Below are 27,031 nucleotides of genomic sequence, written 5' to 3' on the forward strand. Positions count from 1 at the left end.
CTATACTAGTGATCTTCTAGGTTCCACCGGTAATTGATCATTAAACTAGTGGCTGATATTTTAGGTATTTATTTTGGTAAAAATGGTAAATTACAATTTACTTTTGGGTTCTTCACTAAGTCATTTTGTGAGCTAACAAAATAAAATAGCATGTTTGCTTCAGAGATTTCCAAGTAAGGCTAGTTAATAAAATAACTGAATCATTCAAATAATGTATTGATTCTTAGATCCAGGTAAATCTGCACTAAGACATCCGTTATATTTTTAGACCCTTCCATTTTAATTTTGATGTAACATTAACCAATATTAAGGCTTTGATGATAATTAGATAAAACCTGAATTGCCCTTCCCCTCTAAGCTAGTTCTATCAATAGACACAGATTATAGTTCAATAAAAAGTTACATGATTGAAGCAATTTATAATGTACAGTAATGGCACTTTGAGAGGTATATATACCTCTTAATCAAATTAAGCTATGAGTTACTTCTGTTTTATAATTCAAAGGGAAGATGTCATATAATATACATAGCTCTGCAGTTATTTGAGTGATTAGCCACAATAGAATTCAATTTTAAAAGGAAACCCATCACATACACAAACATGGTCCATGTTGTCTAATACATTTGATACTATAATTTTGCTCTGAAATGTTATATAAAATATAGCTTTAACTAATCAAATTGCAAATTGAAAAACATCTTATAAGAAATCACACACCTCTGCAGTTAGTTGTGTGGCTCTTGCTGTAACATGAAGATTCTTATTGTCCTCTGTAGCAGAATGAACAAGGATACCAGATGGTAGAGACATCTTCAAAGTTTGGTAGTTTTTGAATAGTTGTTCATTTTTCTCTTTCACTGATTTCAGGTCATGTTCCCATTCTCTGGCTAAAGCAGCATTTCTTTCCTCAAACTCTGTAGATTCATTCATTATAGCCTATTAAATAGTAAAACACCATTATAACTCTAAAATGAATTACATATAAAAAACACTATGAAAACTACTAGAATTCTAGGACAAGGCATATGCTGAAATTCATTATTTAGAACATCCTAGAACCGTACTTTATAAGAATGTGACCATTTGTGGTTTGCCTCAGTTCCTGGAGTTTCAGAAGGCGTTGGATGTTGATGATGGGAATAAAAGAAGAATAAGGACTGGAGAGGATTTGTATGGATTTGCAAGATGATTAAATCTCACATTATTGGATCAGTGCTAACATATGAAGCAGAAATCTGCAGAACTGTGTTGGTTAAAGTCATTATGTTATGACATTTATGATGTCATGTATGAACTTTAACTGACAAATAATAGCAGAGTACATCCAGTAAACTTAACAGCAATCTATTTTCCTGTTTCATTTTAAACCTCAGTGTTTAGAGGGGAAAGAATTCACTGACCTTTGGTAATTAATCGGAAAATCTTGTATTTCTGTTCATGGAATAACAATCACTACCTTCCTTTACACTGAAGGCTAACTCTGAAATTATTCATATTATCTTTTTATTTCCTAATTCTTATGGGATATACTTTTTGTTCTCATCATTAATGCCTTATTGGTTTTATCTATATCTTTAAGACACTTCTATCAGACTTGGATGCTAAATTAGTTGTGTTCTTGCTGGGATATTGGACTCGTCTTTGTTCTGGACTACTGGCTTCATACCAATAAAGTTATCAATTCCTACATTCAAGGTGCTAGAAGAAGCCACATCTCTATGCTCATTCAGATGGTAGAAATCTCACCTTCTATTCACAAGTAGGTCCTCAATATTACAAGAAAAGCACTAAATTTTATGGGGATTATCTTATTCAAATATGGGTTTTTATGCTTTTCCTCTGCTGTGAACTTTTTTTTTGGGGAAGTAGGTCATTTACTGTTTTGGTAGCTTGAGGTATTCCACAAACGGGAATATCCACAGGAAAGCATATTTTATTTATTTATTTTTAAAGTAAATGTATTTTTAAATTATTTTTAATAAACATATAGTATATTTTTATCCCCAGGGGTAGAGGTCTGTGAATCACCAGGTTTACACACTTCACAGGAAAGCATATTTTAAAAACATTATCTATATTTCAGTGTGATTTAAGTATAGTTTTCAGATGAAATTAAAGTGTCAAACAAGATCTACCCAAACATATGAAATGTAAAACCAATTTTAGAGGTTTTAATATTAATCTAGCTCCCTTTGCTCCAGACACATATACAACAAGTAACTTTCTGACTATTGCATATTTTACCAGGTATATGAGATAGGGATTACTTGAGAGCAGAATGAATATTCTGATTGGTGGAAAGTAACACAAATTAACAAGCTGGTCTTTTTTTTTTTTTTTTTAAATGGTACTTTTTTTTTTTTTTTTAAGATTTTATTTATTTACTTGACAGAGAGAGAGATCACAAGGAGGCAGAGAGGCAGGCAGAGAGAGAGGAGGAAGCAGGCTCCCTGCCGAGCAGAGAGCCCGATGCGGGGCTCGATCCCAGGACCCTGGGACCATGACCTGAGCTGAAGGCAGAGGCTTAACCCACTGAGCCACCCAGGCGCCCCTAACAAGCTGGTCTTAAGCCATATTGGTTCTTGTGAATCTGTACACTAGAGCCAGTCGCTTTGGGAACAAAGATATACACCACATCTCTGAACCTCAGAGCTGAAGGATCAGGGCATAAGGCAGTGATACCACCAAAATGAAAAGCACATCTCCATGACGTCGCTGCACAGACTTGTCTCTGGCACGGCCACAGCTGCTGCCCGTAGCTCTGAAAGAGCTACAAGTCTCACTCTGTCTGAGACTACTTGGGGGAAAGCTCAATTCCTCCAGAGGCAGTGAGAAGTGAGAAAGGGAAGAGCATTCAAGATTCCCTAAGTGGAAATTGATTATTACACCCCAAGATTTTATCTTCTTTACAAGTTTAAGTGGTTATTTTTAATTATCTTAATAAGGAAGCATATATAACATGTTAGAGGAAGAACATGTTTACCCATTTTTTTCAAACAAAAAATAAAGTATATACAAATAAATTAAAGAAGTATACCTAAGATTAAGTTGCTCTTCTAAGTTTTTTTTAAGAAAAAGGTAGACAAATTAGAGCAAACAATAAAAAGAATGAGGTAGCCACACAAACAAAAATCACTACTTACAATTATTTTATTATTATAGAAGTTATTCACTTGACAAATCTTATCATTTTCTTTCTGGATGCCATTTTTAAGTTTTTCTATATCAAAATGAGTATTCAACCATTCTTCCAAAAACTGGGTCATTTCTTTCCTATTACTCAGCACTTGCTGAAATTCAGTCTTTATGCAGTGGAAGTCATTTTCTGAAAGATCTTTGAGAATTTCCTGTTTGAAAAATAAGTATTGAGTCATCTGTACATTAAGAGTTTTTATCTAAATATCATACAAGTATCAGGAAAAGGGGAAAATACCTTACTGAACTCTCATCTTAATATTTTGAGCATATTGAAATAAACATAATTCTAATTTAAACTTTTGTTCTAGTTATTTGAATAATAAAAATCTGGCAGTATAAGCTATGTAAGGAATGTCTACAAATTCTTCCTGCTGGAATTAAAAACCACCAAAACTATCTGTGACTACTACTCATACATATGCAGGGCTTCTGCATGTAGCTTTTCTGTGCACCAGGCCTTCCACGCATGTTGGAACTGGATGCCAGCCTCACATTGCTGGGGGAGAGAAAGGATACTCCATGACAAGTTGTAATAACATTGTTCCTGACTCCCAGCCACGGATCTAGGACATTTTAGAAAGCATTTGGAAACTTATTATGCGGTTCTATGAATTCCCCCTTGTTGGGACTAAATCCATTTTTCTGTGTCTGTGGAGTCCTCGTACTCTTTACATCTGGCCAGTTGTCACCCTGCAACGTATTTTTGATTTCCGAAAAATGAAAATGGTTTTAAGCGCATGCAAAGTTACCTTCTCTATATGATAAAAAGGGTTAAAAACTAATGAAACCATTTAAAACAAATAATACCTCAATATGTAGATCCATATTCTGGCTCAACTTGAGGTCCGTTAATTCTCTGGATGGTACATCATAATCTTGTTGAAGCTGCTGTATTTTAATTAGCAATTCATTTTGCTTTTCCATTTCATCAATAAAAACCTCTTCAAAATTATTGATGGATTCATGTTGTTCTTCCTTTATCTTTGTAACATGGCTTAACACATACTTGTAAAAAACAAATTGGGAAATGAACCTTTTATCACATTTAGAGGAAAGTTTAAACCCTCAAGACAAAGAGGGATGGCATCTCTTGTTTATCTATATCCTCTGGTAAGTGAGGAAGAAGGAAAAGCCTCTCTCTAGCCCCAGTTTTCTTTTCCCAGTATCTTGAGAGAATAACTTCTAGACTTCATGTTCCTTATTTCGGATTCCCTACTGGCTACATCTCATGGGTGTCCTACAATTACCTCAGATTCACTGTTAAAATGTAACATAATCTCTTTCCCTATAAACTCACCTTTCCCTTCTGCTAACTTTTTGGTTAATTTTATCACCAATCACGTAGGTATCCCAGCTAGATACCTGAGATTCATTTTCAACATCCTCTCCTGCCTGCCTTGGTTGGGTAACCAAAGTGGGTATACCAGCCTCAAGATGTACTTCTCACATGTAGTTAGATGTTTGGCCTCAAGGTGACAATAATTTGAATGGCATATGTCCATGGACCTCCTGGATAAATTCTGGATATCTGATTGCCAGTTATTTGTGGAAGAATATCAGGGCCTGAGAGGCAATCTACCTAGAAAAGACAGACAGGAACTCCCTACCTCCTCAATTTCCACCACTCCTTAACCTCTTAGAATCTGGCTCTTCCCTAACCACTCAATTAAAAGTGTTCTGACAAAGGTCAACAATAAGCTCTATTATCAACAAACGGAGGGCATGGTTCCAATTCATATGCTGGCTGTTTGAAATATGTCACTTTTTTTTTTTTTTTAAGATTTATTTATTTACTTAGATAGAAAATGAGCACAAGTAGGCAGAGTGGCAGGCAGAGGGAGAGGGAGAAGCAGGTTCTCTGCCGAGTGGGGAGCCCGATGTGGGGCTCAATCTCAGGATCCCAGGATCATGACCTGAGCCAAAGGCAGTTGCTTAATCGACTGAGCCATCCAAGCGCCCCAGTATCTGCCACTCTTGAGCACTTCATCTGTGATATGCTGTCCTCCACTGACTTGAGCAATACCACTTTTGCTTGATTTTCTCCTTCTCTGCCATTTCCAACCTCAAATCCATTTGTTGCTCTCTTTTCTGCTACTGCCTCTTGAAAATTTATCTTTTCCAGAGTTCTCATCTTATCCCAAGGCTCTTATTTTTCTACTACACTTTCTGGGTGACCTTACTCACATGTGTATTATCTAACATCTATATGCTGATGAATTCCAAACCTTTATCTCTAGTCCTGACTTGTCTCCTGACAAACCTCAGACTCACAACTAAGTGCCTACTTGTTTCTCTTCTTGAATGCTCCATCATGGCTCCATCATTTCTACCTCAAAACATCTCAAACTAAACACCTGATCGTTTTTCCTGCCTTGCCTGCCTTGCTCCTTTTTCTTTTCTCTTTGTCAGTTAATGGTAACCACTCTCCACAAACCTGGCCATGCTCAAATCCCAGCACTCAATCTAAGCATCTCCCGCCTTACCTCCACTCTCCATCATGTGAACCTACTATTTTAAGCTGCTGAGTATTTAATTTCTTTTATCCTTCCTGTGCCTATGAATCCTTTCCTAGTAATATGGTCACCTAAAATATCTCATCTGGACCACTATCACTGCCTCTTGTCTCTTCTCTCTGCCACAAATTCATTGCTTTTGTACGGTGCAGTAGCTAAAATGGTAATCTGGTCATCTACCACTACCACTTAAAAATATCTGCCCAGTGGCTCCCATCTTCGGCAAAATGAACTCTAAGCATTACTATGGACTCCAGCTTCTCCTGCAATCTCCTTTTCTGTAACTCTTTATCTGATATGTCACACAACCTGCATGTGGTTCTATCACATTTACTGGCTCCTTATATGTTTGCCTCGTGTGCTAGAGTAGGATATACCTGAGACGTTATTTCTATCTGTATCTGGAGCACCATGATGGTTTCTAGGCTCACAGGTAGAGCTCAAGTTTTGTTGAATGAACAGGTCCTAGAGGCACAGTGGGTCTTATATATACTATTCTGAGATGCACATTAATTAAGCAGTAAATATACTAAATAGCAAATATGCCAACTCCCAAAGTAGGACATAGGACTTAAATACACTGATGTTAAAACTAAAATTTATAGCAATATTTACAAAGATATTACTAAAAAAGATGGTACCTGAAGTTTCTTCATGACTCTGTGGAATTCCATTGAACATCTTTGGTTTGCGGTGAGAAGTTTTTGAATTTGTTTGATTTGTGGATATGGAAGTGAGAGGTTTGCTTTTACTCTAGCTGAAAGCTCTTTTTGGGTTTCAACTTCTTTCTCCAAGTCAAGGGATAGTCTATTTAAGCACTCATAATGATTATACATCTCTGAGTATCTCTTCAGAAGCTCCTAAGGAAAATTAGAAATCATTCAGTTTAACAATTCATCCTAACTTAACAACAAATAGTCCTTGACCTAGAATTGTTTTTCTTTTTCATTTTTAAATTAATTTCTTTAATGTAAATTCAGTTAGTTAACATATAATATATTATTTGGTTCAGGGGTACAGGTCTGTGATTCATCTGTCTTATATAATACCCTGTGCTCATGATAACACATATCTTCCCCAATGTCTATCACCCAATTACCCCATCCACCCAGCCATCTCCCCTCCAGCAACCATCAGTTTGTTTCCTAAGATTAAGTCTCTTATGATTTGTCTCCCTCTCTGGTTTCATCTTGTTTCTTTTTTTCCCTCTCTTTCCCTATGACCCTTGCCCTAGAATTGTAACAAAACTTATGCTTTAACATTTTCTGTAGTACAGAAATAAATTAAGACCTTTGTGTTTTAAAAAAAAAAGTCTTATTGTTGATTTTGAATTATAGAAATAATATTTAATTACTGTGAAATAAAAAAAATTTAATCAAAACAAAGAAAACCAGAAACAACCACTGTTATCATTTTGATACATTTTCTTAAGTTTTTTGAGTACTTGTGATTCAAATGACCATCTACAAAGAGTGAAGATAAATTTGAGTGAATTCAATCTAGTATGTATTATAGTTCAAGACGAAGGCTGGCTCACAAAGACTCACACTAGCTATTTGCCAGCTTGGTGTAGCCTCTTTACACATTTCTATTTATCTGCCTAGAATCTGAGTTTTCTAACTTTTTATCAGAGTTAGAGTTCAGGTTCTATCTCTGCTACTTCCTGACTAGGGAAATCATTGAGCCAGTTTCCCAGCTACAAAATGAAGATTATGGTGATTGTCACAAAGTTTTCTGGGGGAAAGTAAATGTTATAGGATATCTGTATCTATTTGTAATCTATAAATTATATACAGACATTATGACTTAAAGGAAATTAAATTTTATTTGTAAAATTTATTTGTTTCCATATTTAAGTTTTAAACTTATACCTGATTTCAAATCCTGATTTCAAAGATGACCTTTTGAAGGTCGGCCATGTGAACTTAGGCAACTACTAAACTTCCTCTCAAAGCTTCAGTTTATTTGTAAATGGAGCAATAAAGATCATCTCATGAGGTAAAAGCACCTGGTATTAGTGCATATGGTAGACACTCAAAAAGTCTGGCCTCTGAGCTCAAATGACTAGAGGCCACGCAGAGGACACACCAGTCAAAGTATAAGTGGAGGAACACAGTAGTTCAAATTGTTAGTCATATAATAAATAACACATTTAATTCAGGGTGCTAAATATGGAATAAGGGGCTGTTGACAATAATGACCTTCCTGTTCAATAATTTAAGGAAAAGCTAGGTGTTCATTTATCTGGGATGTTGGAAAGGGGATTCCTGCCTTTGGTCTTAGTATGAATCACATTATGATATAGAACAGCACTGTGTAGTCCTTGATATGTACTTTTAATACATATTACTTTTTTACTTTCTAATACATATTTTTTAATACTTTTTAAAAATACATATTACTTTTTATTACTTCATTTGTACTTTTAATACATATTCTGATAGGAATGTGCTAAGTGACATAAACACACACAAAAATTCTTTAGGAATCTTGCATTCAGAGAGGAGTGACAGTTAGTCGTGTTGGCCTTTTCCCTCAGCATATATTCAGAATCCAAGTACTTCCCACTGCTTCCACTGATACCTCTTTAGGCTGAGCCACCATCATCTTGGTCTGGATTATTGAACTTAGTCTCTCAAATATTCCTCCTGCTTCCACTTTGTCCATTTTCAACACAACAATCAGAGTCATCCCTTTAAAATGTAAGTCAGATCACGTCTCTCTCATGGTCAAAACCCTCCAAAAGGTCTCCATCTTACTCAGAGTAAAACCCGAAGATCTTTCAAGGCCCCACAGCTTGCATCTTCCCCATGAGCTCTCTGACCTCATTTCTTATCAGCTTTCCCCCTTCTTAATGCTCCGTGAACTCATCAGGCAGGCTTCTGCCTCAAGAGCTTTGTACGCCCTATTTTTTCTTCTCATCCTATTCTTCCCCCAGGCAGCTTTAAGTCTTAATCCTTTACCTCTTTTAGATATTTGCTCAAATACTACCTTTCCAGTAGGGCTTTAAAATCATAACCCCCCACTGTTTTGTGTCTTAATGTATGCACATATGCACACACATGCACACCTACACTAGATCATAAAGTTTAAAAAAAACACTGAGCACTTTCTATTCATTCCATAGATGTTCCTTGGATTTCATTTAGGCCTTTAGAAGAATACCAATGTTCATTTGTAATTTTAACATAAGGCACTTACTTTTATCCTAGAGCACTTTTCTCTCAGGCTTTCTGTGAGGTAGTGTTTTTCATTACATTGTAACTGTTTTTCATATTTTACTACCTCTTTATGGTTCTGTTGGTCCTGTATTGGTACAAAGAAATAAACAAGCTTCAACTATAACTACATCCACATATAATGTCTGTATGTTTTTCTAATTACATTTTTCCCCATCATTTCAATAATGGAATTATAAACTTATAACTCAAAAACAAAGTTAAAAATGTCTAGAAAATGAATAACACTACTACTAAGTATTGTAGTGAGTGGCCTCAACTCATTGAGAAAAAATGTGGAAGAACCACATATTTTTTGAGGTGAGATTTATTCCTGTAACCATCAGAGTTGAAAACTGATATTAGATTTATACCTGATTCTTACAATTCCAAGTCTCTGAATTAGAATTAGTCTCTAGAATTGCTGCCAAATAATACATTAGCAAAACCACCTGAAATATCTCTATTCATACTCTTCCCAGTACCTTGGAACACAAAATGCATATCCTGTTACATTTTGTACTTCCAATTAGAAGTATAAAATAAAACCTTTTCTCCCATTTATTCACTACACTACTTAGAAGAATGACTGTTTAATAAATATTTGTTGAATTTTTTTTATTCTTTACAAATTTAGTTAGGGTCCTCATAAGGATGGTTCCCAAGTGTCCATGTTTCTATTGATAATACTGCAAATGACACAGTCTTCTATTCTTGTTGAATTATGAGAATAAAAAAAGAGTTTTATAGATTTTATACAATTTCTTTTTTATCTGAAATTTATGTTATTTTCTAGAGGATTCAGCTGAGTTTTTTAAGATGTGATTGTAAATACATTAAGACAGTCACACTGGCTCAACTTCCTTCCTCTGTGTGTCTGGCCACCTCCCTCCAACTTTACTGAGAAGGCCGCATGCCTAAAATTCTGTCCTGTGGAGGCAGAGAAATGGGCACTTATTGTTTTACAAATCTAGTCCTTCATATCCTTTCCTATTGAGGATAATGCCATTTCCTAGTTTAAAAAACCCTTTTAGGGGCGCCGGGGTGGCTCAGTGGGTTAAGGCCGCTGCCTTCAGCTCGGGTCGTGATCCCAGGGTCCTGGGATCGAGCCCCACGTTGGGCTCTCTGCTCAGTGGGGAGCCTGCTTCCCTTCCTTTCTCTCTGCCTGCCTCTCTGCCTACTTGTGATCTGTCTGTCAAATAAATAAATAAATAAATCTTTAAAAAAAAAAAAACCCTTTTAAAAATTACATTAAAGAAAATAGTCTGCATTATGTAACAAATCTTTTCTTTTTTTTTCTTTTTCTTTCTTTCTTTCTTTTTTTTTTTTTTAAAGGTTTTTATTTATTTATTTGACAGACAGAGATCAAAGTAGGCAGAGAGAAAGAGAGAGGAGGAAGCAGGCTCCCCGCCAAGCAGAGAGCCCTGAGATCATGACCTGAGCCTAAGGCAGAGGCTTTAACCCACTGAACCACCCAGGCACCCCAACAAATCTTTTCTTAAAAGTAAATAATTTAGGGGCACCTAATTATTTAGGTGGCTCAGTGGGTTAAGCTGCTGCCTTCAGCTCAGGTCATGATCTCAGAGTCCTGGGATCGAGCCCCGCATCGGGCTCTCTGCTGGGCAGGGAGCCTGCTTCCTCCTCTCTCTGCCTGCCTCTCTGCCTGCTTGTGATCTCTCTCTGTCAAATAAATAAATAAAATCTTAAAAAAAAAAAAGAAAGTCCAGGGTTTAAAAAAAAAATAAAAAATAAAAAAATAAAAGTAAATAATTTAAATGATATTTCCTGAAAAATATTTTGGCTTCTTTTAAAACAGTATAATCTTCTATTTGTGTGAAAAATTATAGTTTTCCCATTATTCTTTATTTGTTAGTAGAAATTTCCAAAAAGAAAAAAAACAAAACCCACAAGTCCCCCCAAAACAAAACAAACCCCAAAACCCCACAAAAATAAAACCAAATTATTCTCTTTTCCAAAAAAGCTTGATCCTTATAAACAGTTACTAAATAAGGGAAGATTCTGAACTCACTCTAGCTATCATTTCTCTTAAGATTTCTCTGAATTGGTCTCTTTCCATTTTGAGAGACTCTTTTATCTTCCTTAGCTCATCTCTTTCCTTAGCTAAAATTCTTATTTCTTCAAGGCTTTTATGAAGTTTCTCAGTCAAGTATAAGTTATCCATTTCCACACTCTGCATAGATAAATTTTGGGCCTCAAATTGCTGCTTCAAATGTTCCAGTTTGTTTTTAATTTTATGAGTTTTATTGACATCTTCTTTCATTTTAAGAAGTTGAAGCTCTTTTTTCTGAAGTTCTTGTATCTTGAGATAATTATAAAACAAATTAGAATGCAAATAGAATTCCTTCAAGGAAGGAAAATAGTGTTTACTGGTTATACATGTACATCTATGTCTCTATCTATATATCTGTATCTATATCTTATCTCATTCCACAAATGGTTTTAGACAGTTATACCCCAAAGAACAAAACAACACATACCTTTTTCTGTAACTCATCTTTAGATTTATTTAAATCCTTTTGAATATTTGAAATCTGAGTTGTCTTTTCTGAAACTCTTTCTCTGAATTTATCAATAGTTTCTTGGTGTTCTTTCAAATGCATATGAGCAATTTTTAGTTTTTGTTGTGTCTCCAAATCCTTTATTAGAAGAAATTGAGAAATATCATTATATCAAGGCACATTACCTTTCCTTAGTGATGAACTAGTTAAACAAAATCTTAAAAAGTGCATGCTCATAATTAAAAACAATAAGCACACCACCCCCAGATTAGAATTGTATCCAGAAGGATACAAACTAAAACCCCTTTCCCTAGCCTCCTCCATCCTGGTTGGGCTGCCTGGTGCATTCTCCCACTGCTTTCTTCTCTCTCATACCACTAGGACATCATTCTAAATCACTAACACATAAAAAGGGCCCATTCTCATGCTTAGTAACCCATTATACAAATGGACCCCACTTAGCCAGTGCCTTATTAGTGGATATTTCTAGATTTCTGTCAGCACTAATAATGTTGCAATAAATGTTGTATTTTTGCCCAAATGTGTGAATATGTTGGTAGGATAAATTACTACAGATAGAATCACTGTAGCAGATATATATGCTAAGAAATCTTTAATAAGGCAGTGTCAAAATGTCTCCCTAAAAGGTTATAACATTTAAATTTTCACCAACAGTATTATAAGAAGGAAGCTTCTGGCATTAAAACCACATATACTGAAAAAAACAAAACAAAACAAAAAACAAAAAAGAAAAAAAACACATATACTGGATAGATATAAAGAGCACACACAACTCACTCTACTTATTGTTTCCTGTAGGTTTGCCTGGAGCTGGTCTCTCTCCAATTTCAGATTATCTCTTTCTTTTATTACAGATTTCATTTCTTCAAGGTTTTCGTGAAGCTTCTGAGCCAAATTTAAGTTCTCCATTTCTATTTTATCCAGAGTTAAACTTTGGGTCTTAAATTGTTTCTTCAATCGCTCCATTTCAGACATTTTTTTCTGTGATTCACTGACATCTTCTTTTAACTTAAAAAGTTGATGTTCATTTGCCTTAAGTTGTTGAATCTTAAGATAATCATAAAATAATGTGTTAGGATACAGATAGTTTTTAAGGAAAGAATAAAAAATAGTTTTTAAATTGATTAAGACAATAGTCTTCCTATGTTGCTCATTAATATTCTGCATAATTTTACACAAAATTTATTTTCCTTTGAGGTATAAATTTTTTTAAAAGACTTTCATTTATTTATTTATTTGAGAGAGAGGAGAGAATACAAGCAGGATGAGGGGCAGAGGGAGAAGTAGACTCCCTGCTGAGCAGGGAGCCCGATGTAGGACTCAGTCCTGGGACCCAGGGATCATGACCTGAGACAAAGGTAGACATTTAACTGACTGAGCCAGCCAGGCACTCTTGAGGTATAATATATATAAGCACATTAATTTTTTTTAAATTTTTTTAAATTTTTTAAATTTTTTTAAAGATTTTATTTATTTATTTGACAGAGAGAGATCACAAGTAGACGGAGAGGAAGGCAGAGAGAGAGAGAGAGAGGGAAGCAGGCTTCCTGCTGAGCAGAGAGCCCGATGTGGGACTCGATCCCAGGACCCTGAGATCATGACCTGAGCCGAAGGCAGCGGCTTAACCCACTGAGCCACCCAGGCGCCCCTATAAGCACATTAATCTTAAGTGTAAAGTTTAATTATTCTTGACGTATGGTATACATCTATATAATTATAACCCAGACTAAAATTTAAAAACTGTCTAGCACTCCACAAAGTTCCTGTGTGCACCCCCTCCTAGAGCTCACCACTATTCTGAAATTTTTGCATCCTAGATGAGTCTTGCCTGCTTTGGAACTTAAAATCACAATGTACTCATCCATTCTCCTATTGACAGACATTTCACTTGTCTTCCATTTTTTTGCCATTATGATTATAAAACTGTTATGAGCATTCTTGTACATAACTTTATGTGGAAGTATGCATTGTTTCCTCTTATGTACACTCAGGAACAGAAATGCTGAGCCACAGGGAGGTATATGTTCAGCGCTAGTAAAAACTCCCAAGATGTTTTCCAACGTGGCTAAACAGTTTTACATCCCCAAAGGACTTTGGGCACAAATAAATCAAATATCCAAACAAGCACATTCTCCATACCTTTTCTTGTAATTTGGCATGTGAATTTTCTAAATCCAACTGCATATTTGATATTTCATCTGTCTTCTCAGAAACAAGGCCTCTGAGCTTATCAATAGTTTCCTGGTGCTGTTTCAGATGCATGTAAGCGATTCTTAGTTCCTCTTGTTTTTCCAGGTCCTTTATCATTAGAGAAATTTTAAGAATGGTGACACAGCTTAATATTAACTAGCATTTTTTTTTCTGAAAGTGATATATTTCCTTAGTATAAATAATAAAACTATTACTTTTTAGTCTACATCTTTGTTGTAGAATAAGTTAAGGATAAGGATAAGTTAAGAATAAGTTTAGGAAGTTATAAGATTTTCCTGTCTCCCTTTCCCAGTCCTCACCTCCCCACAACCTACTTCTACTTTTGAGAGGCAAACACGTGATCTATATTCTATTCAAAATTTGCTTTTCCCTCTGAGTGATTTGGGCTTCCAAATCAGGACATTCAAATTTATTTCTTGCTTTCTTTCTTTCTTTTTTTTTTTTTTTAATGTGTTGCCTAGTATTCTGATATATCATATTTACAGTTTCCTTCTTATGGACATTTAGATTGTTTCCCACTTTTTATTACAAATTGCTACAATGAACAACCTGTGGTGTATGTGTGTTTGTGTAGTATATAAATATACATGTAGGATGAAATCTACAAAAAAAAATACTGTTTACAGAATTTGATATTTTTAGAACAATACCAAATTACCCGCCTGAAATTTTATTACCAGTTCACTCACACCAACACCGTCACTTATGTCAAAGAAAGGCTCATTGCTGTCAGGAAAACATCATGTTTACTCACTAGTATAGGAAGAGTGACTTACTTTAGTTCCTTTTTCTCTGAGGCTTTCCCTGAGCTGGTCTCTCTCCATCCTAAGGGTTCCCTCCGCGCTTCTGAGGCCATCTCTTTCCTCAGTGACACATTTTATTTCTTCAAGGTTTTCGTGAAGTTTCAGACTTAACCTTAACTTCTCGGTTTCTACACTTTCCAGGGTTGAACTCTGGGTCTCTAATTGCTTCTTCAATTGCTCTGTTTGATCCATATTTTCTCTGAGATCATTTTTTACCTTCAGAAGTTGATGTTCCTTCTCCTGAAGCTCTTGGATCTTGAGATAATCATAAAATAAAGATATAGATAGATATTGAAAAAAATGCTAAATAACCGTTTTGAAATTAAGAAGGCTCATCTTTGCCTTTAATTTTAGAATAATTCATATCCTGTTTCATTACACAGAGGACCTAATTCAAACTCTCAAATTAAAAAATAAAATACCTGTGCTTTTAAGGCAGCATTTGAGTTTTCTAAATCCACTTGCATATTTGATATTTCATCCGTCTTCTCAGAAACAAGGCCCTTGAGTTTATCAATAGTTTCCTGGTGCTCTTTCACATGCATATAAGCAATTCTTAGTTCCTCTTGTTTTTCCAGCTCCTTTATAACATTAGAAAGAGGAAAATGATATATTAGAGTAACAAAATTTAAACAGTGAGAAGATAAGAGGTAATTATGCCCCCTGCCTCCATTAGGACTCATCCTCTAAGTTCATCTTAAATGTCATTACATGCTAGATATATTACTCCACAATTTACCCTTTTCCTTAATAGGATATTTCCAAATCAGCACCATGGTACTACCTTTCTTTACTGGTGGCCTAGTATTCTATGGTCTGAATGTGTGGCACTTAATTAACCAGTACCCTGCTAATGGACATTAAGCATTTTTCCTAGTTTTTTTGTTTGCTTTATTTTATTATTACAATTTTTTGCAATGGATATCCTTCTACAGGTATCTTTGCACAACTTGTGTTAATGTGTACAAGATAAATAGCTATGACTGGACTTTTGGGGTCAATGAATAAACTTACCGAAATATTTGAAAGAAAGTACCAAATATCCCCCCTCCAACCTTCTCCAAGTTTGGACCAGTTTTACATTCCCACCAACCCTATCACCCATGGTTCTTTTAGGACACAAAATCATATTTACGGGATTGGGGGAAGAGGGTAACTTACTCTAATTACAGTTTCTCTCAGGTTTTCCTCGAGCTGGTCTCTCTCTACTTTGAGAGTCTCCTCTATATTCCTAAGATCATCTCTTTCTTTGATAACAGATCTCATTTCTTCAAGGTTTTCATGAAGTCTCTGAGTTAACCTTACATTCTCCATTTCTGTATTTTCCAGAATTGACTTTTGGGCCTCAAACTTGTTCTTGAAGTATTCCACGTCACATATTTTTTCCTGAGTCTCACTGACAGCTTTCATCATAAGAAGCTGATGTTCTTTTTCCTGAAGTTCTGGAATCTGAGAAAATAAAACAAGTTAGGACACAGGCAGAAATTTGTAGGAAAAAGAGGAATTGTTTCTAAATTAAGTCAGTCATCTTTACATTTTTTCTAATGTACATACTGTTTTCTTCCACAGGGAAATGAGCAACATAATAATCAGATGTCATTTTCCAACTTAACAAAATAAGACCTTACCTTTTCCTGTGATTCAGCATCTGAATTTTCTGCATCTCTCTTAATATTTGCTTTTTGGTCTGTCTTCTTTGAAATATTCCTCATACTAATGGTTTGTTGGTACTCCTTCAAAAGAACATAAGTAGTTTTTAGTTCCTTTTTGATTTTCAGTCCCTTTCTGATTGAATAAAAGTTAATAACACTGAATATCACTGTTAACTACCTTAGCACTATTTTTGTACCTAAAAAAAATTAGAAGAAGGACACTTACTTCAGCTATAGCTTCTTTAATGTTTTCTTTGAGTTGGTCTCTCTCCATCTGAAGAATCTCCTGCACCCTTTTCAGTTCATCTCTTTCCTTAATTATAATTCTTATTTTATCTTGACTTTCCTGAAGTTTCTCAGTCAACTTGAGCCTCTCACTTTCTACACTTTGTAATGATGAATCTTTGACTTTGAGTTGCTCCTTTAATTGCTCCAGTTCACTCATTTTTTCCTGCATCTCAGTGATTTCTTTGGTGTTAATAAATTGTTCCTGTTTCTCATGAAGCTCTTGGATCTTAAAATAATAATAAATTAACAGCCAAAATATACTTACATATAAAATGTGTGTATTTATATATGTGTATGTGTGTGTATATATACAGATCTGTTTTCCCTTTTTTTTTTTTTTTTAAGAGATTTTATTTATTTGACAGCAAGAGGATGGGGGGAAAGAGGTAGAGATAGAGGAAGAAGCAGGCTTCCTGTTGAATGTGGGGCCTGATCCCAAGACCCCAAGATCATCATCTGAGCTGAAGGCAGATGCTTAACAGTCTGAGTCACCCAGGAGTCCCAGATCTGTTTTTGTTTCTAAAGGAAAAACACCCAGAATGTTCTGCATAACAATCTAGCATGCAAAATTAGTTTCTGTAGTTCAGTTAACTAGTTCCCTCAGGTTTTTTCCTACATGCCCTTCATCCCCAATTTACCTTTCTCTGTAATTCATTATTAGTTGTTTCTAATTCCTTTCGAAGGCTGGAGAGTTCAGTTTCCCTCTCGGAAAGATTCATTCTCAGCTTATCAATAGTTTCCTCCTGTTCTTTCAGGTGACAACGAGCAACTTTCAGTTCCTCTTTGGTTTCTAGGTGCTTTATTATTAGAGGAAATTATTGAGAAATTTATAGAAACATTATAACCATCATACTCTAACTCCTTTTCCCAAAGGTTTAATTTTTACAAAAATACCTGCTTATAAAATAATTAAAAAAAAAGCACACAGGGGAAAGGATGAAATTTACCCTAGCTGTCATTTCTCGCACGTTTTCTTTGAGTTGGTGAGTTTCAGACTGAAGAACTTCTCGCAGCCCCTCCCCCATCTCGAGCCTGTCCACGCCTGCTTGTGGCGGTGCCGCCTCTCCGGCTTCGAGCTGCTCTTGCGGTAGCTCCTGCTCACTCAGGATTTCCTCAGCCTCCTTGTCCTTTTCTTTCACATTGAAGGACTGATCTTGTTTGTCTTGAGGATCCTGGATCTTAAGTGAATCCTAAAAACAATAGTGTTGACAGCCAAAGATCTTTTAGTCTGGGGGAAAGGAAATCAGGACCTTTTCTAAAATGATCAAGTCAGGATTCAGTGGCTCATTACAGAGCATTCTTTTCACTCTCCCACTCGTCATTACTCAGGTATGAGCAGTTATTTCCTGAGGGCTCACTGTGTTGTTACTATCCTATTAGAGGCTGGAGATACAATGGTAAAAGACACTTACATGATCTTCGCCTTTTTGAGACTTGCACTTCAGAGGGAAAGAGATATTATGCCAAATCTTACCAAAGGAGTTTCTGGGTTCCTGCAGGGTATGTGGTAAACCTAATTTACCCTGAGTGGTTCAGATGCCTTCCTGGGGGATGGAAATCTTCAGTTGAGAACTAAAGGGTGAGAGTATTAATTAGGTGTGGGCGGAGGGAAATACTGCAGGCGGTGAGACCAGAACATCTGGAAGCCATGAGATGAGGAAGCATAAGCTGGAGTATCATGAGCGGGGCTAAGAGTGAGCAGAAATAAGGCTGGAGACCAGCTAGGAATGGGACCCAGGGCCTCAGAGGCCATGTGAAGAATTCTAGTCTTTAGTTCAAGAGTAGTGATAGACTATTAAAGGGTTTTAAGAAGAAAATATTGCTTGGGTTCAGAATGGTGAATGAATTACAGAAGTACAGGAATAAACATGGGTAGACCAATAAGAAGGCTACCGCAGAAAGCCAGGGACAGAAATAATGATGGCTTGGATTAAGGTGTTGGCAATGTGGGGAGAAAAGGTGGAAGATTTCACACACACACATACACACATGCACCCAGACACACATACACACCTTAAAATCAACAAGGTTTGGTGCCTGGATTATAGAATGAGTGCGAGGAAAGGATACTGGGAAGGAAGGGTGATTCTCAGATTGAGGAAGTGCTTTATGAGATGCTGTAGGAATAGATTTAAAGAAGGGAAAAACATGGTTTTTCTGGCTTTATCTTTCCTGTAATTTGGCATTGGTTTATCTAAACCATTTTTAAATATTTAAGAAGACTGCTGTCGGGGCGCCTGGGTGGCTCAGTGGGTTAAAGCCTCTGCCTTCAGCTCAGGTCATGATCCCAGGGTCCTGGGATCGAGCCCCGCATCGGGCTCTCTGCTCGGCAGGGAGCCTGCTACCCCCCTCCTCTCTCTGCCTGCCTCTCTGCCTACTTGTGATCTCTCTCTGTCAAATAAATAAATAAAATCTTAAAAGAAAAAGAAGACTGCTGTCTTTTCTGAAATGTTTTCTCTCAATTTCAGCAGTTTTTTAGTATTTATAATTTTAGTTCTGTTTCCAATCACTTCATAATCAAGAGACATTTAAAGAAAACATGATCATAACACTGTAACTATAACACAAGGGCTTCCTTTCCCCAAGATTGATTCTCATAAAACACTTATTAAATGGAAGGAAAGGATGAAACTTACTTTAGCCAACGTTTCTCTAATGTCTTCTTGCCACTGATCTTGTCCAACCTGAACCGCTTCTTTTATCGTTTGAAGGTTGTCTCTTTCCTCAGTCAGAGATTTTGTTTCTTCATGACTTTCTGGAAGTTTTACAGTCAACTCGATCCTTTCTATTTCTGTGCACGACGGTGTCACTGACTCATTGGTTTTGGACGGCTTTTCCAACAGCTCCACTTCATCCATTGTTCCCTGAGTATCACTGACTTCTTTCACATTACGCAGTAGCTCCTGTTCCCCAGGAAGCACTGGGATCTTGTGATATGCATAAAATACCAAGGTTACTATCTAGAGATTATTATCATAATTTTTTGTGTGTGTGCAAAAAGGTGATTTTATTAAAGTAGGGGGACAGGACCCATGGCCAGAAAGACTGCTGCCATATTATCATAAATTTTTAAAGGGAAAAGATGAGGATATTATCCACAGAAATAAAAGTGATCCTGAAACCATAGCCTACTATGGATCATGAACTCCAACTTATTAATTTTCACTTGATTCCTACTGAAGCTATTTATGACTTTTCTGCTGGTCATATTCTGCCATAATTTTCTTTTGCTCCAGCTTACATCCAAAGTGAATCAATTCTTATACTTGACTAACACACTGTTAATTCTGTCAGTTGCACATTTCTATACTAGTTCCCAAATGCTGCAGGAGAGAAATAATCACTGAGCAGATTATAGCTCAATAAATAATGGTCCCTAATTCTCAGATGAGCTCCAATGCTATGTGCCAATTTTTTTGTTTACAGATTAATTCTTCTTTCCTATGGTCATTTGTGGTTCCATGTAACTTTGCATATCATATTTCTGCATTTGTCCTACTCAAACTGAGGGATTATTTTATATGCCCATACTGAGGGGGGGCTGTGTGTGGAGAGAACAATGTCTTATTCATATCCGTAGTTTCAATGGCTGGCACACAGCAGCCTTTAAAATAAATTGATTCAGTTATCCCAATGTTTTATTTCCTCTACAGGACTTGCCATTATGTTAAATTATCTTATTCATTTGTTTGCTAATTTACTAGTTACCTCTTTCTACTAGAGTAAGCTCTATAATCATAGAAATTTTGTTCACCTTGTTCCCATTTTATTTCTATAACCCAGGACTCATTATACGCTCAACAAATAGTATCCAATAAATGAATGTACTATTAACATAGTCACTACTTATTGCTCATCTTTCCTTCAAAGAAAAAAGGAAAGAAGAAGGGACAAATGAGAGAAGAAGAGACAAACCTTTTCTTGTAATTCAGTATTGGATTTTTCTAAACGCTTCTGAATATTTATTATTTGAGCTGCCTTCCCAGAAATATTTTTTCTTAGCTCGTCAATAGTTTCTTGTTGTTCTTTAAGATGCACGTGGGCAATTTTTAGTTCTTCTTTTGTTTCTAGACCCTTAGTAGGAAGTGATATTTAATGAATATTTCAACCACATCATCTTAACATTGCCTCCCCCTGTTTCAACTGGCTCCGTTTTAAAGAAACATTCAATAGATGAAAGAAAAGGGTAATAACTTACTGTAGCTTCGATTTCTCTTATGTATCCTTTAAGTTTTTCTCTCTCTATTTCAAATGATTCTTGTAATTCCTTTAGATCATTTCTTTCTTTGGTTATGGATTTCATTTCCTCATAATTTTCATGGAGCTTCTGAGCCAACTCTAGCCTCTCCATTTCTATACATTCCAATGTTAATTCTTGGTTTCTTAATTCATTCTTCAAATTCTCCATTTCATTCATCTTTTCCTGCATCTCATTCATTTCTTCTTGTATACTAAGAAGTTGTACCTGTTTTTCTTGTAGTTGTTGGCTCTTAAGAAATAAAATTTTTATTTATTTATTTATTTTAAAAAAGATATTTATTTATTTGACAGAGATCACAACTAGGCAGAGAGGCAGGCAGAGAGAGAGGAAGGGAAGCAGGCACCCTGCCGAGCAGAGAGCCCGACACGGGGCTCGATCCCAAGACCCTGGGATCATGACCCAGGCTGAAGGCAGAGGCTTTAACCCACTGAGCCACCTAGGTGCCCCAAGAAATAAAATTTTTAATTATCAATTTCCCTATATACTCTTAAAATCTCATGTGAAATATACTTTGCTGAACTGAAATAATCATTATCACAGCCCTGGCTATACTCCCAATGTATACAGACAAGCAGCTTTAAAAGTAAAGTATCCTTCCAAGCATAGTAACAGTAGTGGGCTGAATAGTGTCCTACCCAAAATTCAAGTCGATTCAGAACTTCAGAATATCACCTTACTTGAAAGTACAGTTTTTTGCAGATGTAATTAATTAAGGGTTGAGAAGAAATCCTACTGGATTAGGGTGGGCCCTAAATGCAGAATGTCCTTATTAGAGACAAAAAGGACACACAGAGACACAGAGAAAGTCCTGTGAAGGTGAGGCAGAGATAAGAGTGATAAAGCTATAAGCCCAGGACACCAAGGGCAGCTGGGAGTGAAGGACAGTTATTAGATGCAAGGAGAGATTCTTCCCTAGAGCCTTCAGAGGGAGCATGGTATTGCCAGCAATTTGATTTTGGACCTCTAGGATCCAGACATCTGACAATAACTTTGTTGTTCTTTAGGCCACCAAGTTTATGGTAATTTGATAAAGAGGGTCCAGGAAACTAATACGGTGTCAGTAGGTTAATCAAGGAGGCAAAGTGAAAATGAGAAAAACAAAAAGAGACTAATTAAATATAAAGGTATAGTTGACAAATAACTATAATTCATCTCTTAAAAATTTTTGGATAATCTATTTTTTACTTCTAATAAGGTCCTTATGGGGTAGCTCAAAAAAACCACTGAGACACTAATTTTTTTAAACTTATTTAAATTCAATTTAATTAACATATAGTGTATTAGTTTCAGAGGTAGAATTTAGTGATTTATCAGTTGCATACAACACCCAGTGCTGCTTACTTCAAGTCTCCTCCTTAATGCCCATCACCCAGTTACCCCATCCCCCCACCCTCCTCCCCTCCAGCAACCCTCAGTTTGTTTCCTATAGTTGAGAATTTATAGTTTGCCTCCCTGTTTTTGTCTTATTTTATTTTTCCTTCCCCTATGTTCATCTGTTTTGTTTCTTAAATTCCACCCATGAGTGAAATCATATGGTATTTGTCTTTCTCTGATTTCTTTTGCTTAGTATAATGATCTCCATCCACATCATTGCATATAGCAAGATTTCATTCTTTTTGATGGCTGAGTCATATTCCATTATAAATATATATACCATCACATCTTCTTTATCCATTTGTCTGTCAATGGACACCTGGGCTCTTTCTATATTGTGGGTATTATGGACATTGTTGCTATAAATATTGGAGTGAACATGCCCCTTTGAATCTGTTGGATCCTTTGGATAAATACCCGGTAATTCTATTGCTGGATTGTAGGGTAGCTCTATTTATAACTTTTTGAGGAACCTCCATACTGTTTTACAGAGTGTCTGTACCAGTTTGCATTTCCACCAAGAGTATAAGAGGGTTCCCCTTTCTCTGCATCCTCACCAACACGTGTTGTTTCCTGAGTTGTTAATTTTAGTGAAGCATTAACTTTTTTTAAGTTAATAAATATGAATAAGTCTATCTCTTTATTTTTTTAAATTCAACTAACATATAATGTATTTAGTATTAGTTTCAGAGGTAGAGGTCAGTGATTCATCAGTCTTATATAATACCTTGTGCTCATTACTGAGGCATTAAATTTACAAGCCTATTAATTTAACTTCTTTAGAATGAGTATGAAACAGACATCAGGTTTTAGTAAATTTAGTTAGGTTATAGTGAAAGGGAGGAGAAATAATACTTACTAGGAGAAAAACACTCCACAGAAGTGCAGTGGAAATCATAATATATCATTTATAATGCATGTGGCACTGTCCTTAGAGTAAATAGAAAGTCTTAGTGGTACATTTTAGAATTACATGGGTGGTACAATTATTACAAGAGTCTTAGCTTTTATACAAATACTACAACAGCACCTTACTTCCATAAAAGAAATGAGTCAGGAAACTGTAAACGTCTAAGAGATGGTAACAGTCATAAAGCTTACATTTTAAAGAATCACTACTATATCTTAATAAAGGCAGGATCTTTGTGTTATTGACTAATGGATCTCAAGCACCCAGAACAGCATCTAGGGCTATGGTAGTTTCCAAAAAGTTTCTGATGAATGAATGTATTATATGATAATTTAAATGAATCAAGGCCTCTCTCATCTGAAGACGAGAATAATATAACCCTCACAAACAGTGTTGGTTAACAAAAGACAACTGACAGAATGGGAGAAGACATTTGCAAACGACATATCGGATAAAGGGCTAGTATCCAAAAGCTGTAAAGAACTTATCAAACTCAACACCCAAAGAACAAATAATCCAATCAAGAAATGGGCAGAGGACATGAACAGACATTTCTGCAAAGAAGACATCCAGATGGCCAACAGACTCATGAAAAAGTGCTCAATATCACTCAGCATCAGGGAAATACAAATCAAAACCACAGTGAGATACCACCTCATACCAGCCAGAATGGCTAAAATTAACAAGTCAGGAAGTGACAGATGCTGGCGAGGATGCGGAGAAAGGGGAACCCTCCTACACTGCTGGTGGGAATGCAAGCTGGTGCAGCCACTGTGGAAAGCAGTATGGAGGCTCCTCAAGAAGTTGAAAATAGAGATAACCTATGACCCAGCAATTGCACTACTGGGTATTTACCCAAAAGATACAAATGTAGTGATCCGAAGGGGCACATGTACCCGAATGTTTATAGCAGCAATGTCCACAATAGCCAAACTATGGAAAGAACCTAGATGTCCATCAACAGATGAATGGATGAAGAAGATGTGGTATACACACACACACACACGAATACTATGTAGCCATCAAAAAATCAAAATCTTGCCATTTGCAATGACATGCATGGAACTAGAGGTTTTATGCTGAGCAAAATAAGTTAATCAGAGAAAGACAATTATCATATGATCTCTCTGATATTTGAGAGGCAGGGCAGGGGGTCATGGGAGGTAGAGAGGGAAAAAAATGAAACAAGATGGGATCGGGAAGGAGACAAACCATAAGAGACTCAATCTCAGGAGACAAACTGAGGGTTCCTGGGGGATAGGAGGAGGGATAGGGTGGCTGGGTCGTGGACATTGGGGAGGGTATGTGCTATGGTGAATGCTGTAAATTGTGTAAGACTGATGATTCACAGACCCGTATCCATGAAGCAAATAATACATTATATGTTAATAAAAAAAAAATGTTGGTTTGAATATAGGTATGAGTTGAAACTGTCCACAATATTAGCATTAAGATGTGTTCATTTGGGAGATACATGCTATTTTTAGAATTTAGCTCTAGAGCAATCAAAATGTGTTTAAAAAAAAAAGTTTAGTCAGGAAATATAATATGGTTAGGAAGGCAACTTAAAAATTCACCTTTTCCTTTAGCTTTTCTTCAACTTCTACTAATTTCTTACAGGTCCTAGAAATCTCTTCCTCTTTCTTTATGGTGTGGTTCTTTTCTTGTACGACAAGCTCTTGCTGCTTTTTAAGTTCATCTCTAAGAATTCTTAATTCTTCTTGGTTTTCAATAGTCTAGAATTTAAAAAAAGTTGAGATTAAGATACATATTACCTTACATTTATAAATCAGGTGAAAATCAGCATTTACCTCAGCCTAAAAATGAAGAAATCATGGCAAATTCTATTGGAAAAGATTATCTTAGAGTCTTTAATTTAATCATATAGATGCCAAACAACTGCTTTTTATGCTGTTTCATTATTACTTCACTTACATTCCTATCATGAAAATTAAAACTGGATTTAGTATTTTATCTTGAGAGGTTTGCCCATTTTCTACCCTTAAGCCAAAGGAGACTGTTTCTAACTTTCATGGACTGATGACAAGACTAGTTATGGGCTCTTCATATGCCAGAATAGTTATGATTTAGAGCACCAGTTAACAGCAAGCTCAAAATGGCAGCTATCTTTTGCTAGCATGACGTAGGCTAACCCTAGTTATCAGCTTAAACAGTGCAGTCTCAAGTCATGACCACAAAAACACTGCAAACATGAGACCAAGAACAGACTATGACTTTTGTCTGTATCCTTCTTTAAACTTAGCTCTTTTGACCAGAAAACCCCAAGAAATATGGAAAATTACACAAAAGTTCAGGTTCTCCTGTAATCCACAGCAAACTTCAAAAAATGTCAATTTCAATCTATACATATTATATTGCCTCTAAATAAGGAATCAAAAACTAAAGTAGATTTGACAATATGGCAAACATTAACAATGAATAATTAACAACGAAGTTTAAAAATTACAACAGAATAAATGAAGAGAAACACTTAGGGACAAATTTAACAAAACGTGGATAAAGACATGTACACTAAAATCCACAACACATCACTGAGAGAACAGATAATTTATAGAAAGATATGCAATAGCCAATAAGCATATGAAAAGATGATCAATATCCTTAATCGTTAGGGAAAGGCAAATGAAAACAATGAGGTATATACCCAATAGGATGGCTAACATTGAAAACAACAATAATATGAAGCATTGGTGAGGATGTGAAATCATAAGAATTCTCTTAATTTGCTGCTGGGAATGTAAAATGGCACAACTACTTTGGAAATCAGTCTAGTAATTTGCTATGACCCTGCTATTCCATTTAGATACACTTGAGAACTTTTAAAAAGAAATGTTCATAAAAAGTTTTGTGTAAGAATGTTTACAGCAGCTTCACTCAAAATAGCCAAACAGTGGGCAGAACTCAAATTTCTATTAACAGGAGAAAGGCTAAACAACTTGTGGCCTATTCATACATGGAACACTACCTAGCAATAAAAAGGAGTGTAAAAAAAGTAAGGTACAAAAGAGTACATGCTGTATGATTCTATTTGTATGGAGTTCTAGAAGAGACAAAGTGTCCTACGGTTAAAAAATATCAGGACAGTGACTATATGGGGTAGAGAGTGAGATCAGAATTGCAGGGGTCAAGGCGCAAGAGAGCTCTGAAGGGAGAGGTAAATGCTCTACACCTTGACTGGGGTGGAGGGTACACAAATAGAGACATTTGTCAAAAGTCATCAGACTGTACACTTGCATCAGATACATTTCTCACATGTAAATTATGCCTCAATAAAGTTGTAAAAATCCACAACATACAAGACAAGAATATATTGCTAAGTATACAGTGCTAAATCCTACCATTTCAATATTTTCCCTTAGGTCAGTCTGTAATTGTTCCTTTTCTGCTGTAATACTCTCTAACATTTGTTGCAGTTCATTTTTCTCCTGTATTAAAGAAAATATCTTTCTCTGTTGCTCAGTTAGCTCATTATCTTCAACATTCACAATCAGTGCTTGAGAATTTTTAGCTTTCAAATTCTGTTTTTTATTTGTGTCAACCACCTAAAATGTAAATAAAGAATTTCTCAGTTAAGTACAATTTTAATAGTAATGAAAGTTGGCAAAACTTACATTACTTATTATTTACCAGGCATTCTTCTCATTTTTACTCTTCACTCTAACCTTATGAGGTAGGTACGAGTATTATTTCCATTCGACAGATGTGGAACATGAATCTGAGAGAGGATGATAGGTCACTTGCCCAAGGTCACTCAGGATTTGAAGCCAAGAGGTCTGGCTCCAGAGTTTGTGTCCTTAAGTGTACTCTTTTTCATGGGTTAAGAACTACCTGAACAGCTGTAGATAATTAACAATTATCTTCATGTATGATGATGGGTCAACCTAATTTTAAGAAAGAGTAAGCCAGGGGCGCCTGGGTGGCTCAGTGGATTGAGCATCTGCCTTTGGCTCGGGTCATGATCTCAGGGTCCTGGGATCGAGTCCCGCATCGGGCTCTCTGCTTGGTGGGGAGCCTGCTTTCCCTCTTTCTCTCTGTCTACTT

General features: G+C 36.0%; 1 protein-coding gene across 6 annotated transcripts in view; it reads right to left on the reverse strand.

Annotated features, from left to right (window-relative positions):
• The window catches only part of CENPE (centromere protein E), a 77,685-nt gene that overhangs the window by 17,437 nt on the left and 33,217 nt on the right, over nt 1-27,031 (reverse strand). For 3 of the 6 annotated variants that reach the window (XM_047718118.1, XM_047718119.1, XM_047718117.1), the window contains 20 exons: nt 26,329-26,532; nt 24,547-24,705; nt 20,623-20,913; nt 20,340-20,498; nt 19,061-19,351; nt 17,372-17,614; nt 17,063-17,221; nt 16,363-16,650; nt 16,113-16,217; nt 15,646-15,933; nt 14,907-15,065; nt 14,458-14,739; nt 13,610-13,768; nt 12,248-12,517; nt 11,429-11,587; nt 8,914-9,018; nt 6,354-6,572; nt 4,007-4,204; nt 3,145-3,348; nt 719-937 (listed from right to left, as the gene is read on the reverse strand). In XM_047718118.1, coding sequence (XP_047574074.1) covers nt 719-937; nt 3,145-3,348; nt 4,007-4,204; nt 6,354-6,572; nt 8,914-9,018; nt 11,429-11,587; nt 12,248-12,517; nt 13,610-13,768; nt 14,458-14,739; nt 14,907-15,065; nt 15,646-15,933; nt 16,113-16,217; nt 16,363-16,650; nt 17,063-17,221; nt 17,372-17,614; nt 19,061-19,351; nt 20,340-20,498; nt 20,623-20,913; nt 24,547-24,705; nt 26,329-26,532 — 4,161 coding nt within the window. Of the gene's footprint in view, nt 1-718; nt 938-3,144; nt 3,349-4,006; nt 4,205-6,353; nt 6,573-8,913; nt 9,019-10,959; nt 11,251-11,428; nt 11,588-12,247; nt 12,518-13,609; nt 13,769-14,457; nt 14,740-14,906; nt 15,066-15,645; nt 15,934-16,112; nt 16,218-16,362; nt 16,651-17,062; nt 17,222-17,371; nt 17,615-19,060; nt 19,352-20,339; nt 20,499-20,622; nt 20,914-24,546; nt 24,706-26,328; nt 26,533-27,031 lie in introns of all 6 variants that reach the window. The other 3 variants (XM_047718123.1, XM_047718121.1, XM_047718122.1) reach the window with 3 other exon arrangements.

This window comes from Lutra lutra, chromosome 2 (assembly GCF_902655055.1).
Source record: "Lutra lutra chromosome 2, mLutLut1.2, whole genome shotgun sequence".
In the NCBI taxonomy this organism is placed as follows: Eukaryota; Metazoa; Chordata; class Mammalia; order Carnivora; family Mustelidae; genus Lutra; species Lutra lutra.